This window comes from Echeneis naucrates, chromosome 8, assembly GCF_900963305.1.
Source record: "Echeneis naucrates chromosome 8, fEcheNa1.1, whole genome shotgun sequence".
NCBI classification, from domain to species: domain Eukaryota; kingdom Metazoa; phylum Chordata; class Actinopteri; order Carangiformes; family Echeneidae; genus Echeneis; species Echeneis naucrates.
Window position 1 is genome coordinate 13,843,404 of NC_042518.1, and position 15,358 is coordinate 13,858,761.

The following is a 15,358-nucleotide window of genomic DNA, read 5'->3' on the forward strand; positions in this document are numbered from 1 at the left end:
GGTGAGTAGGAAGCCCTTCAGAGGAAGGTCCAGGTCTCCAGAAAGGAGTTGGATTAAATGGGTCAAAATCTCCCTTAAAGTGGGTCAGTGGCACATGGAAGAAGTTTTAGGGTCAATGGGTTGGTTCAAGTATTCTTCAAAAATGCATTACAATCAATGGTCTTTAGACCTCCGTCAAAAAAATTGTTCACATAAATCATGATTTAGTCCTCAAAGCAAGATGTTTCTGTGTTCCAAATTAAGGCCTGAGACATTTGTGTGTGGAGTTTGCATGCTTTCCCTGTATTTGCTTTGGATCTCTCAGTGCTGCAGGCCAGGTTGATTCTGTAATGGACCTAAGCTGTGGCTGTGAATGTGAATGATAGACGATCTCTACAGGATGAACCTTGCCCTCACCAGATGTCCATTCCAGTGGACCTTAGCTCTTTGTAGTGGATATAGGGGACTTATAGTTGCCCAATGGGAAAGTCTGGCATAGATGTCACTTGAGTCTGCCTTGGCTGAGACAGAAGACAACATATTTAAAAATGAAAGCATCTGACACCACTCAGATATCCATAACATAGGTTTTGAGTTGTAGTTGAGCATGCACTGACTGCACTGACAGCACCCTGGCGTTGATACATGGATGACTCATCCATATGGTGGCAAACATTACCCAAAGTTACCAAACTTAAGATGAGTGTGAGTCAACTTGCTGCTTATGACAGTGACAATACATTATAGCAGTTTATTATTTTATAATTGTTTTAGCCTTCATATCCACAGCAGCTTCTATGCAGCACCATCAAAGAGTCCCATTTGAAGTTGTTTTAATGGTTCTCTTAAATGGTTATTGAGCCGCTGATGGTTAAGGAATCATTAAGGGAGTTAATACTATGTCCAGTCATCAAATCATGCCCTGTGTGTGCACCTTCTCCATATCATTACAAACTGCATTCACTTTCCATGTGTAATCAGTGAATGAAATGATCCTCAAGATAGAAGACAGTGTACAAATTAATCAGTGTCAAGCATATTTTCTGTGGTGGGTTTGAGGTCCTTCACAGGTATGTTGGTGGTCTTTGAGGAGTATCATAGGATGAGGCTTCAATTCTAGTCTTGTCTTTTTGAGGATCATTGGAGCAAGTTTCAGTGATTTTTTTTTTTCTCCCCCCCATTGGTTTCATTTGTCCCTTGTATTAACCTCCATGAAACTAAAACCAATTATATTCCAGATTTTCAAAAGCCACTGCATTAGTTGTCCTTAAACACGAGTACACTGAACAACTAAACAGGCAGCACAGTTTCTTTCTCAAACCTCTTTTGCTGCTATTGTGAGAGTATCTACTAACAGAACAAAACCAGCTGTCGATACAAATCGTGGCTGATGGTGGGAAGTTACTTTATTGAATGAAAACAGTGACAAGTAGGCCAAAGGACAATTTGGTGGGGGAACAGGCAGCAACAGGTAACTAAACACAAGCTGATGCAAAAGACGATCTAACAAGAAAATGGTAGTTAGTGGAAAGCAGGGAAGCTCAGGGATAAGATGGAAATTGAAACAGGTGCACCAGTGAAAAGTGAGCAGGCGCAAACACAAGAATGTGCCAAACAAAAAGGATAAGATTTTAGCCAGGCAAATATATATATGTTAAGACAAACGGGGAAACATTTAGCTGACAGAAACAAGCACACCCACAAGTGCAACGAGTGAATTTGACCTCTTACCCATTGCTGCCTTTCCAGGTGGGGGTCCAGGAGAAGGGCCCGGAGGAGGAGGGGGCGGGAGAGGAAGCCCAGTGGACCTGCGGACAGAGCCTAGGGCGGGATCTCTGTCTGGGGGTGCAGCAGTCGTGGACACGGCTCTGAGGGAGCAGCAGCTGCAGCAGGAACTGGTGCTTCTCAAACAGCAGCAGGAACTCCAGAAACAGCTCCTGTTTGCGGAATTCCAGAAAAAGCACGAGGTGCTAACAAGACAACACGAAGTCCAGTTGCAGGAGCACCTGAAGGTAGGTGGTCCATCATATGAGCTGATGGTCAGGGTAACACTGATAAACTGACTCTCAACTCTAGTTTGTTGCGGAATTACTCATCCCAAACGTCATTCAGTAAGATCTGTGCTTGTGTGTGTAAGCAACAACAGGAGCTGTTGGCAGCAAAACGGCAGCAGGAGCTGGAACAGAAGAGGAAGCTGGAACAACAAAGACATGAGGAGCAGGAGAAGCAGAGGCTGGAGCAACAGTTGCTGCTGCTGAGGAACAAGGAAAAAGGCAAAGAGAGTAGGTTACACCACAGCTGCAATCCTGTCCACTCATTTGCTCTGTGCTCAAATCTTTGTCTTTGTCTTTGTCTTGGAAGGTGCCATTGCCAGTACTGAGGTGAAGCTGAAGCTCCAGGAGTTCCTTCTCAGTAAGAAAGAGCCTGGTCCTGGTGGACTGAACCATTCCTTCTCCCCAAAGTGCTGGTGAGGATTCTGAGAGTTCCACGTGTCCTTGGATAGATCAATTACATCGGTGTCAGTCCTTGAGAAGATGATCTTAATTTCATCAGCATTTACTGTAGTTGCAATACAGTAATAGATTCACTAAGACACTATTTCAAGTGTCACAGTTAAAAGAAATAGCAGGAAATTACTAAATGTGCCAGAAGTTTACTAAGTCGGTGAACAGAAAATTACTTTCAGTACAGCATGTAATCATATAACATAGTTGAACTGTTGTACCAGCCAGCTAATTGGTTTTCTCCTTGTGTATATGTTTATGTGTCTGCAGGGGAGCTCAGCACACCTCTCTGGAGCAGAGCTCTCCTCCGCAGAGTAACACACCAGGAACTCCTCCCTCCTACAAACTACCCCCACTGCTTGGGAACTATGAGAGCAAAGATGACTTCCCCCTCCGTAAGACAGGTAGGAGACACAGACTGAGGCACAATGGCACATACAGATAGAGAGAAGGAGAGAGAGAGAGTGTGTGTGTGTGTGTGTGTGTGTGTGTGTGTGTGTGTAAGATCATCACTTTTCATAGTTTGATGAAAGGCATTGTGGAGGCAGAAAGAGGAGGGAGGTGTACATACGTAGGTGTGGGTGCGTGTGTGTGTGTGTGTGTGTTTTTTAATACTTGTACCTGCTTTGATGACTCAGTCTGACTCAGCAGGGAAGAAATAGCCAGAACTGAGTGACAAAACACGCATACACTGTTTCGGTGCTATCTTAAAGCATGTGTTCTCTGAACATGGGGAATCAGAGAACACGTGTAGAAGATCTCCACATCACAGATAAAAGAAATCAAATGAAATGTCCCTCGGAATCCCTCACTCATTCACTTCTCCCTACTCAGTATTAAGGAATTTTTGCACTACAAACAATACAGTGAGATGATCAGTTTATCACTTATCAAAAAAAAACAAAAAACTATTGAACGCTACTTTTCATTGTTTTTCTGTCTTTCACCATGAATGATGGTATATATTCCTTGCTAAGTGGCCATGCCACTTTTCACAATGCACTGTGGGATACAGTGAATCCACTAAAGTAAATACAATACATATACAATAAAGTATAGAGTTATACAGATTTTACCATACATTTGAACAAGCCTAGAAAATAGCAAACTTTTTTTATGGTGGAATACATTGAGTGGTTTCAGACACAACATTTCCGGCACAAACCCCCTTATGGCAGCTTATCTTGTTCATAATTTACTCAGTTTATCTATACAGTTACAGTATGAAGATAATGATCTTCTTGTGTGTTTGACAAAATGCTCTCTCTGGTAATGGTGAACTTTCATCAACAACTAGCCTGTGACGACTACTTGGTAAAAATCACTGTAATGTAATGTCAGCCAATCATCAAGACTTGATGAACTCTAATTTGCCTCAGAAAAATATCTTCCTGCTCCTGCATGAAAAGGGAATTATAACAAACACATTGCCATTTTAAAGCAATGTATGTACAGTCCTGTCATATCCATGTCCGTGTTTTCAGTGAGATCTGTCAGTAGCTACTGTCATTATCCACATAATATCCAGGTTTTTCTGGATTCAGATTCAAGCAACATAAATCCTTTTTTCCTTCTTTGCGCTTTAACTTGACTTTTAAACCAAAGCCACCTTAAATTAGACCTCTTGTCGCTGCTCAGCCAGCAATCAGACTGTCCAGCCAATACAGTATGATGTGGGATTATTGCATTCTGCTGCCTGCAAATCACCCAGAAAGAACCTCATATCTCCCCATTAAATACTTTGCCAAAACAAAATATTGCTTCACAATGGAACATACAAGATGTAGAATTTACAAGATGAGCAGCTCAAAAAGGCAAATTAACAAACGCACATGGAACTACATTGACAACATATTTTTTCATTTCATTTGAGTCATTAGGCTTTTTTTTTTTGGCAGGGGTGGGGGCACAACGTTTTGTAGTTTTCACCGCCCCCTCTCTCTGACTGCTTCCCTGGGTCTTTTCTTGTCCAGTCTCAGAACCTAACCTGAAGGTGCGTTCACGGTTGAAGCAGAAAGTAGCAGAGAGGCGGAGCTCTCCCCTGCTCCGTAGGAAAGATGGGACTGTCATCAGCACCTTTAAGAAGAGGGCCATTGAGATATCAGGTGAACACACAAACCTACACTAGTAGTATGTATGCGCTCAAAAACCAAAGCATTTAACAAGCGAGCCCACTCTGGATAAGTTCTTTAAATGAAAATCTGATGTTTTATGTATTAAGATGAAGATATCTCCCCTCGCTCTCATTCTGTATCTGTTTTTGTCCCTTTCCCAGTCTCTTCTCTCTGTAATAGTGCTCCAGGCTCAGGTCCCAGCAGTCCCAACAGTTCCAATACAGCTATCGCCAATGGCAACACAGGATCTGTCCCTAACATACAGACCGAGGTAGACACACATCCATAAGTTATACTCACAGACGCTTACATGGACTGCTTTCATTTTTATGGTTATCCATTCATCTTCTCACACAGCTCAAGATCACCACCTACAGTTCACTCAAGTCAGTTTGTTAATGGTGCACATTTAGTAACAAATATCGAACATTTAAAATACATCAAAACAGAGCAAATAAAGAAAAAATAATAGACAAAAAATATCAGCTGTTTTGTAATGTGTTCAATGTGTGACTTGTGCTATACCTGTATTTTGTTGTGGGTTCAGCTTTTTCAATATTCAGTATTTCTGTGCTTAGTTCTGTCATTCTGTTTCCTTGGAGTATGGTTTCTGTTTTTGCTACAAGAGATGTAATTATTTGTGTTATATTTGTGTATTTAATTGTGCGGTCGGATGCTCTCTTTATTTGCTGGTGTTTTGTCTGTTTTCGTTTTGCAGTGTGTGAGGACATAGGGCATTATTTTTCTAATAGTCCTAGTATAAAAAAAAAATGTATCAAGAGTTGCAATTTTAAGGCAGAATCAAAAATATGAGTTTGTGCATGTGTATTTGATGACAGGGGCTTAAGAAAACAGGATAAAGGTACAGTGTTTAACATCCAGTCTAGCAGAAACTGAAAACATCACGCATTTTGCTGGGTTTTCAGGGCTAATATAGCTTCATGGAATCAGCACTTATCAGTCAGTGCTTACAGCAAATGTTCATAACAGTGCTTGTCATTGGGTTAGGGTCAGATATTCCAGAAAGCTATATACTTTAACTAACCAGTCTGCCCATATTTCTGTGTATCTGTTTTTCTGTAGCTGAGATCTCTCCATCAGACACTCGGGGCTGATGGGACATTGAGTCCTCTGAGTCTGTACACCTCACCCTCCCTTCCAAATATTTCCCTGGGACTCCCTGCAAACACACACATCACGGTTGGTCAACTTAACACAAACATCTGCTGCACATATGCAACATGAGTGTCTGCAGAAAGTAATTAAAATGACCACTTGCATATTTTGCGTTTTTGCATTTGAGAAAATGTTCAACACTGGCCACTGGTTCTATTTTTTGTTAGACTCATTGGAAAGGACTTCACTAACTCTGCAACCCCAAGTTCATCTTGTTAAAAATGTTAAAATTCTGCTATTTAAGTCCATTCTAATAATTTCCGTCAGCTGATATGAGGACTGTATTTTGCAGAATATGACACCAATAGGTAGTTGTGGTCAGTTAATTCTGAGAGTTGCCTGAAACCAAGTTTCCATCAGTTTACCATCCATTTACCATCCATTTGTTCTCAAGTGAGAGCTCATCAGGTTCATAATTATTGCTGGAAGGCTGGTGCACATGTCTTACTTGGAAAAAAAACCCAAAAAATCTAACTGTGTACTATGTGATAACCATGGTAACTAACGCCTCCTCCTTCTCCAGGCCCCCCAGAAACTGTCCACCCAACAAGAGGCTGAGCGTCAAGCTATCCAATCATTACGAGGCGGTGGAGCCTTAACAGGGAAGTTCCTCTCCACATCCTCCCTACCTGCAGGTATGTTTTCGATGCAAATAACATTCTTTAATTGTTATGCTACTGTATTGTCAAATATGTATATATATCTATATATATATATAGATATATATATTTTTTTTAAGTTAAATTTTCTACAAACTTGTAAATTTTAAGTCCTGCTTTGTAGGCGTGGGTCATGATGCAGAGACACCCAGCTCCCACTCTGCCCATTCCTCATTACTGCAACACGTATTACTACTGGAACAGGCCAGACAACAGACAGCTATGCTAGCTGGTATACACACACACACACACACACACACACACACACACACGCACGTGTACAATATTGCTAATATGATACCAGTGTTATTCATAGTGTCTAACTCACAATCCATGATCCTCAGTCCCCATGTACAGCCAGTCGCCATTAGTTACTGCAGAGAGAGGCGTGTCCAGCGGAATGCGGGCAGTCAACAAGCTGCCTCGCCATCGCCCATTGGCTCGTACCCAGAGTGCACCACTGCCCCAGTCCCCACAGGCCCTTCAGCAGCTGGTGGTTCAACAGCAACACCAGCACTTCTTGGAGAAACACTACAAGGTACAAATATTCACACAGTCAGACAAACATTTTAAACTACACACTTTCACATACTAACTACTTACTATGTGTGTGTAGATGCTGTCGAAAGGGGCTGAACTTCCTAGGCCACCACCCACTCACCCAGAGGAGACAGAGGAGGAATTAACAGAGACCAATGACATGCAGGAAGATGACGGCGGCGTGGGCCCTCACAGGTGTGGTATTTCTGTCAACAGATCAGTCAGTGTTGATGACTGAGTGGTCTTGTTTGTCTGTGTCTGCAATGTTTGTTATATTGCTCTATTCAGGCTGCAGAAGGAGGGGTCTGACGACAGCACACCCTCCTCTGAGCGACTCTCTGTGCACTTGAAGAGTGAAGAAGACCGTGGGGGTATGCACGTGAAAGGAGAGAGTACTGAGAGTGAGCTGGATGAAGAGGAAGAGGATGAAGAAGTCATCCAGCTGAGGGAGGGTGATGAAGAGGAAAGGGGGAGCTATGCACAGGTTTGTGTGTAAACATCAAATTTTACTCTGTAGAAACTAAAAATGCTGCAACTTGCCCAAAACATCACATTCTCTCAGTAGCTTTACACTCTTAGTATCCACCTATAGTTGATGACAGTTGATATAGTTGATTCAAGCAAATGAGGAAACAAGGGAAAAGTAATTCAGCTAATGTGGATAAAATTGAATTTCAGAGTTGTTCTGATACTGATACTAGCAACTTGGATACTGCCTAATACTGGCATCAAAAAATTATTAAGTAACCATAGATTTAGACTCAAATACGGTGGTTTTCCCAGCAATCACTTCTTCGCTCCTCTATAACGGTAGCATACACAGAAAGGTACACTTTGCTGCCGCTGGCAAATAATCAAGTTATCGAGTGGTGGAGAAGAACTGATTTGTTTCAAACAGTGTCTTGCAGACCTTAAGCAAAAAAGCTACTATTTGTCCCTTCAGCAGAAGTATTATTTATTTAAAGACCTTTTTCATGACTAACTTTCAGATTAGTTCAGATTCTGTAGCGTTCATGTTTAAACTCAGGGTATAGTAAAATACAGCTGATTGATAATTTTTTTTTATGCGTTAGTACTGGGTCGAGCAGCACAGTAGCATAGTGGTTAGTGCTGTAGCCCCACAATAAGAAGGTCGCGGGTTTGGTTCCCAGCCTGGGGCCTTCCTGTGTGGAGTTTGCATGTTCTCCCTGTGCGGGTTTCCTCTCGGTACTCCAGTTTCCTCCCACCATCCGACGACATAAGTTTTAGGTTAACTGGTGACTCTGAATTCCCCTTAGGTGTGAGTGTGAGTGGTTGTTTGTCTCTGTCTGTCTCTGTGTGTTGCCCTGTGATGGGCTGGTGACCTGTCCAGGGTGATTTTTATCTGACTGATTGTCAGACATATCACCAATTGTGGTACAGTCTGCTAGTCACATGCCCTAATTACATACCCTTCTCCCATGATGTGCGATACCACTGATTTTAATTCCCATTTGATACAAAAGTAAAGACACTTAAGTAAAAGTAAAACAAAAGGTGGTATTTCCAATAGCGATACATTTTAAAAAGATAGGCAGTTTCACATTATAGTCACACAATGACACTAAAACACAGATTATCTTTCTTTTTTTTAATTGGAATTCTCAGTGGCAACATAAAAATAGATATTCAAAGTATCGATAAACAGTGTTACCACCTTCAGAACATGATATTTTCTCTTTAAAATGTAAGAATGTAAACAAGCTATTTGGATCCAGCCATCACTCTCACTCTGCTACTCTCATAGCTGTGTGTGTTAATGTGCCGGGTTGCATTCTGGCAGCCGGAGCATTAACACAGCCATAGTTTTCCTGAACACAGCCGTAGATGTAGTTCCTGACAACAGTTGGGAAATAAGTTCTGCAGTAGAGAAGTAACTTTCTGCTATGTCTTCATGCCTACATATCTACCCAAATTAGTTTAGACTGACTCCAGTGTCAATATTTTATTATGAGAGTTGAACATCAATACTAGAGTATGAATCCACACAACACTGCTCTAAGTCTGTTTTCAACTAGAGCCCTGGAACCTGTGTCCATTTTAACTGACAGAATATAGTGTATTAACATCTTTATCACGGGATAAAGATGTTCAGATATGATGAAGGAAAATACAGTAGTGCAGCATCTTCAATTATTTAACTAAGAAATATAGTCATAAAATAAGAGAGACAACAAACATCCAAATAGGACGACAGGTTTCTTGTCACAGTAATCAAAAAGATGATATCTGCCTGTAGACAGCAGGAGTCCTATAAGCCACATCAAAGCCATGTATTTTTGGTGAGAGTGACAGCAGTTAACAAGCTAGCTTAAAAGTTAAAGTAGGTTAAAAAGCTAAAAGTATTGTAGTAAGTCCATAAGTGCTTAAATAGTGAGCAAACATAAATAAATATAAATAATGCAAACATTTGAAATGATTATGATGATGAATGTTCACTTGAAACACATTTGGGGCATATTGAGTGTATTGATTAAAGGGAACTGGATCCCTGATTAGGGGGGTATGTCAGACAGAATTTGTTGGGAATAACAGCTGTAAGGTGCAGAGTCTTAAGATCAGGGTTCTAGTTGCGCAGCATCATCCCACAGTGGGATGAATCATACAAATGCATCATCAGACGGCCTCCTGCTTGTTTTCTGTCTCTCTCTCTCTCTCTCTTTGTTTGCTGTGTTGCAGATGTTTGCTAGATGTGCTCTCGCTAACTGACTCATCTTACAGCAGACTGTTGGCCTGTGACTCCAGTCCAAACCTGAGATGTTGCTGCAAGTGTATTTCACCTCTGCAAAAATAGTTTTTACTCATAGAAATCCTGAGCTTTACTGAGCTCATAATATCACATGACATACCTGCTGTCACATATAATTAAATACATTTTATTTTACATCATGCAGCTGTGATGCTGCACACCTTTGATTGTTGATTGCACAGACATTATTCTTCCGATATCCAGCATACTAGACTTTGCAAAGTGAGGCTAAAGTGTAACCAGAACTTCTTTCCTCTGCTATTTTAAGAAGGCAGTATCATTGTTGGATCATGTTTATGTTACCATTGTGTGGACCATGATAACCAGCCCTTGTCTTGGTGCTATAAAAGAAAATCCTTGAGCTACCGGAAAACAGACTTTTATTTATATATATATATGGTGGACGTGTTAAGTCTCTCTCCATTGTCAGTAATTGACAGAATCATAACAACACCTGGACAGGCCATCAGTCCATCACAGGGCCAACACACAGAGACAGACAGAGACCAACAACCACTCACACTCAGACCTACGGACAATTTAGAGTCACCAGTTAACCCAAACATGATGTCTTTGGATGGTCGGAGGAAACCCCGCAGGCACAGGGAGAACATGCAAACTCTGCACAGGCAGGCCCCAGGCCCTCAGAAACATAAGCCTTGAGCTATCTCATTCTCACTGCTCTCATCAATCTTTCCTTGTGAAAGAAAGAAAGAGCTCTTAATGTCCCCCGCTGTCACCAAACAATTAATGGGCAAAGTTAGCAGCTAATTTGTGAAAATAGTGAAGCAGTTAAAACAAAACAAAGGGGGGAAAAAAATGAAGAGATGATATCACCAAAGAGAGGACACAAGATAACTGCTGTTTCAGTTGTAAGTTTTGAAATGCAATTGTTCATCATAACAACCCCATAAGGTATAAAAATAAATCTGTTGCTACGCTGCCAGTTTTGAAGCTGTGAAGTAATAGCATACCATCTGCTATCCACTGAACATCTGTGTGAATGTTTGAAGGTCTTTTTATAGTCCATCTCTTGGTTCCCTTAGTTTCCTCAGGTGCTTTTTGAACGGGGGCCAAAGTAAAACAAACAGCATATATGACATACTATCAGCTGGACAAATTTTTTTGCCTGCTTTTGTTTTGGTCATATGTTGTTCTCCAGGTTAAGCCTACAAAATAAAACTTAACCAAGAGCTTTTTCATTGATCTTATTTTTCTGCCTCATCACACCCAGTACAGTACACCTTTGACATGATTTCACTCTGGGTGATGTTTTTGGAGAAGTCTACTTTTACCTGAGAGGAGGGTCGAACATATCAGTCTAAAACCTGTGATAACATTAACTCCAGTGAAAAACACACAAGCTCATGGTGACTCATCAGAAGAAAATTATTTGGACAGCCTGAGACCACTGTCAAAATGAGAATATATACACACCCACAAATGGACACTTGTTGTCTGAACAAACCTGAGCTGTGAGAGTTGACACACCTCGCACACATACATACACAATTGTTGACGTTACAGTGACATCACCGGCTGGTGACTCAACCACTGGACTCACTACTCTGTGTGTGTGTCCCTTTGTCTGTACATCTACAAGTGCGTGTGTGTGTTAGTGTCCACCCACACATGATGAGTCACTCAGATTGCAGCAGGGAGCACAGCAACACTCCCTATATATAGATTCCACACAACATGTGTGTCTGCTGTGCTTCCACAAACCTTATCACACACAAACTTTCTGCGGAGGCTGGTGATCAGTGAAATTTAAAGACTGTCAGTCAAAGTGTCAGGAAATAACCATGGTTATTATTATAAAATGTGCAGCCACCCATCAATCAATCAAGCAATGTATCAATCAATCTGTCAGTCTTCATTTATATAGCATGTTTTCGCACTCTGCGGTGTAGCACATTTTTATGAATGATATTTAGCAACTTAATCATTCCAGTGTGTGGGTTTGATGACAGCGAGATAGATAGGAGCTGTTTCATGTTTAACAGCATTACACACACTACACGCAAACAAACACGTGTGCCACATTCTTGCAGGGACTGATTTCTACTGTATCCTGCTGCTATGAATCCAAACTTTTTCTTATCCTGTCTGTACTTCCCTTCCCATCAGCCCCTGCAACAATTGGGTGTATTCCAGTCCTCACTGTCCCACAGGCCTCTGGGAAGAGCACAGTCCTCTCCTGCATCTACTGTCAATCCCATCAAACATCTCTTTACAACTGGTTAGTATTTTTGTGTATCTGCTCATCTGATTTGTGTGAATGGGAGTCTGACATCAGCAGTGACAGTCCACTCACTGTAAGATGCGATGCTTGTTGCCTAGCAACATAGGTTTGACTCTTAGTTGGCAGACGCTTTGGATAAAGCAGATGAACGGAATTAAATACCGTTCATTTTAAAGTAGTGTAACTGATCATGTTAAATTAAGATCCTTTAATGTTTTGTGTTAGGACTCCATGTTTGTGTATCCTTACAGTTTCAAAAACTCTTTCTCGACAAAGCTGCTAAGTTTCTGTAAGTACTTTTATTAATGTGAGCTCTGCAGCTGTTTTGATGATCAGTTATTTTGTGCTGGACACCATCACATTTTGCACTTGTAGCCATTGACATCTTGTGGTGTTTACTTGTTACTACATTATGGAGGTCCACTGACAGACATTTGTTGCGGTGTCTCTCTCTTTCTCTCTCTCTCTCACTGTCTCCAGGACTAGTATATGACAGTCTGATGTTGAAGCATCAGTGTGTATGCGGTAATGCTCACATCCACCCAGAGCATGCTGGGAGAGTGCAGAGCATCTGGTCCAGACTGCAGGAGACGGGGCTGCTGGGCCGCTGTGAGGTACACATCGGCAAACTCACACATGAACACACACAGACATGTCTGTACCTCTGTCTTTGTGAGGACCGATGTTGTTATAATACGCTCCCTTGCCCCTTAACCCACCATCAAAAGCCCTTAAATCTAAGTAAGATCTTAACTTTCAAACAGCCCTTTGATCTCCCCAAGTATAAAAGTCTAACTGGGGCATAGATCACCACATGAATACCACAAACACACACAAATATATAGACTTGCCAGTTTTCAAACAGGACCGTTGTACTCACAGCAGTGTAATGCTATACACTGGGAACATTCACCTCCCAGTGAAAGTGAGTATTGTTGCCACTATACTTCATCACCTTTTACTGTAAACAGATCTTCCTATTATCTTTAAACACATCACTGCTCCAGTAATGCATCAAAGAAGCAGTTTATATCTCTGTATTAATACTTTTTTAAAAGCAGTTAATTCTAAATGTCCATTGTATATTTTTTAAGTGTGAATTAAAAATGCAAAGCTTCGCTCAGACTCTCTCTGTCTGTGTGTGTGAGCAGAGGATTCGTGGGCGTAAAGCGTCTCTGGATGAGATCCAGTCTGTTCATTCAGAGTTTCACACTCTGCTGTATGGAACCAGTCCCCTTAATCGACACAAACTGGACCACAAGAAGCTGCTGGGTAGCTGTCTCTCTGCCTGCCTCTCTACCTTTGTGTCTGTCTGTTTGTCTGTCTTTCTGTCTGCTTCTGTCTGTATGTCTCTCTCTCTCTGTCTGGCTATGAAAAAGTCAAAATTAAATTCAGTATTTGATGTACAATCCATGCCAATAACTCATAAATCTTTCTTTGCATGTATGTAACTTGTAATGAATGATAATGATTGGCTGTTTCAGGTCCAATCAGCCAGAAGATGTACGCCGTTCTTCCCTGTGGTGGAATAGGGGTGAGACCTTCTTCACTGTATCTGGTGTTGTTTTGTCTCTCTGTGTTTAAGACCTGAATTGAGCTCTGTGCTGCTTACTGTAGGTGGACAGTGATACAGTGTGGAATGAGATGCACTCATCAGCAGCGGTCCGCATGGCAGTTGGCTCGGTCATCGAGCTGGCCTTCAGAGTGGCGGCAGGGGAGCTCAAGGTAAGACACAGACATATTCAGGTGAAGAATTCAACTTTAAATATTGAACATACACACACACGCGAAAAAACGACTTGCGTGTGACCTGAACTTTACTGTGCTTGTTCTTCCACCAGAATGGCTTTGCAGTGGTGCGTCCACCAGGTCACCATGCTGAGGAATCCACTGCCATGTAAGTGCACCCATAATATCATTGTTACAAACCCTGATATTTTACATTTTTGTGATGACTAAACATATGTGTCCGTCTGTGCATGTTTCTTTGTGTCTGTGTGTGAACAGGGGCTTTTGTTTCTTCAATTCAGTTGCTATCACTGCTAAGCTGCTGCAACAGAAACTGGGAGTGGGCAAGATCCTCATAGTGGATTGGGTGAGTACTAATACACACAAAACTTTTTTTTGCGGGAAGGGGGACAGATAACTTAGGGATGGAATTAGTCCTTGTAAGAAATTGGCCAAACTAGCCAGTTACTATCCTAAATGTGTCTTGTTCTGTAAAGATAGACACCCATGTAGTATTTGATCATAAATCAGGTCTAGGTTCTTTATTAACACAGTGAAAGTATCACAGCTCTCAGTCCACAGAGAAATTATCACAGCCTAGATTCAGAAACCGAGCCTTGAAACCAGCTCTCAGGATTTCTGGAACTTTGTAATGTCACACCAAAGCAGTCACTGCCCTAAGCCTTGCTCCAAACTCCTCCCACCTGCAACCATCATCCACCCTTGGTGGATGTGGCTTCACCATTTAGCTGAAGTCTGGTCTATTTAAATTTTATTAGTGATAAGTCAGCCAATGTAAAAAAACAGATCCAGAGCCTCTCTTCTGATTCACTAACTGACCTGTTGTTACAAGAGCTCTAGAGAGAAGCATGAAAGAGGAGATGTAAAACTGCTTTTGTCTTGAAACAAAAAATATTTCCTTTTATGGATTAACACTTGAGATAAAACCGTAGTGAAAAGTAGTTGGTTTGATTTCAGTTCTCATTTAATGGCCAGATATTTCATGTCCTCAGCCACACACTGTAACATCTGTGCCTGATTAATTTGTTCCACTGCCGAAGTTGTCACCATATTCAAAACATTTGGGATTTTCACTTCCTCCAAAATTTAGCCTGACAGTAGTTATATTTGGAACCACTACTAAAGTTTCTTTAACAATCTTTGGGTTTGAACAGTATTTAACTGTATCACACAATTATGCAATGATTGATTGAACAGTGGTTTGATGATGTTAAAAAATTTAAGCAACTAGTCTGCAGCATCAGTTCTACTACTTTTCCTGTGACGGTCTTCATTCACAGCTTTTGTGATACAAAAGCTGATCATTCTGACCAGGCCATTACACAGGCAGGACTAATCTGGATAAAATGATGGACAGACTTTGTGTGTCTAGACTTGCTGTATTGGACTATCCCACTGATGTTTTCTCTGATGCCACCTTGACCCGTCACTGCAGGACATTCACCATGGCAACGGCACCCAGCAGGCCTTCTACAGTGACCCCAACGTCCTTTACATCTCTCTCCATCGGTATGATAATGGAAACTTCTTCCCTGGCAGTGGAGCTCCTGAGGAGGTACACACATGCAAACACATGCGCACAAGGACAAAGTAAAGGTGATACATCAAAAATCTGAAATGAAAGA

General features: G+C 41.4%; 1 protein-coding gene across 1 annotated transcript in view; it reads left to right on the top strand.

The window, feature by feature from the left end:
• The window catches only part of hdac5 (histone deacetylase 5), a 32,276-nt gene that overhangs the window by 7,930 nt on the left and 8,988 nt on the right, over positions 1-15,358 (top strand). The window contains exons 2-22 of the mRNA XM_029507642.1: positions 1,831-1,991; positions 2,117-2,261; positions 2,341-2,446; positions 2,754-2,887; positions 4,457-4,588; positions 4,759-4,872; positions 4,963-5,009; positions 5,699-5,797; positions 6,297-6,408; positions 6,557-6,664; positions 6,777-6,970; positions 7,049-7,167; positions 7,261-7,456; positions 11,870-11,981; positions 12,465-12,598; positions 13,136-13,256; positions 13,469-13,518; positions 13,602-13,709; positions 13,826-13,881; positions 13,992-14,079; positions 15,169-15,288. Coding sequence (XP_029363502.1) covers positions 1,831-1,991; positions 2,117-2,261; positions 2,341-2,446; positions 2,754-2,887; positions 4,457-4,588; positions 4,759-4,872; positions 4,963-5,009; positions 5,699-5,797; positions 6,297-6,408; positions 6,557-6,664; positions 6,777-6,970; positions 7,049-7,167; positions 7,261-7,456; positions 11,870-11,981; positions 12,465-12,598; positions 13,136-13,256; positions 13,469-13,518; positions 13,602-13,709; positions 13,826-13,881; positions 13,992-14,079; positions 15,169-15,288 — 2,456 coding nt within the window. The remainder of the gene's footprint in view (positions 1-1,830; positions 1,992-2,116; positions 2,262-2,340; positions 2,447-2,753; positions 2,888-4,456; positions 4,589-4,758; positions 4,873-4,962; positions 5,010-5,698; positions 5,798-6,296; positions 6,409-6,556; positions 6,665-6,776; positions 6,971-7,048; positions 7,168-7,260; positions 7,457-11,869; positions 11,982-12,464; positions 12,599-13,135; positions 13,257-13,468; positions 13,519-13,601; positions 13,710-13,825; positions 13,882-13,991; positions 14,080-15,168; positions 15,289-15,358) is intronic.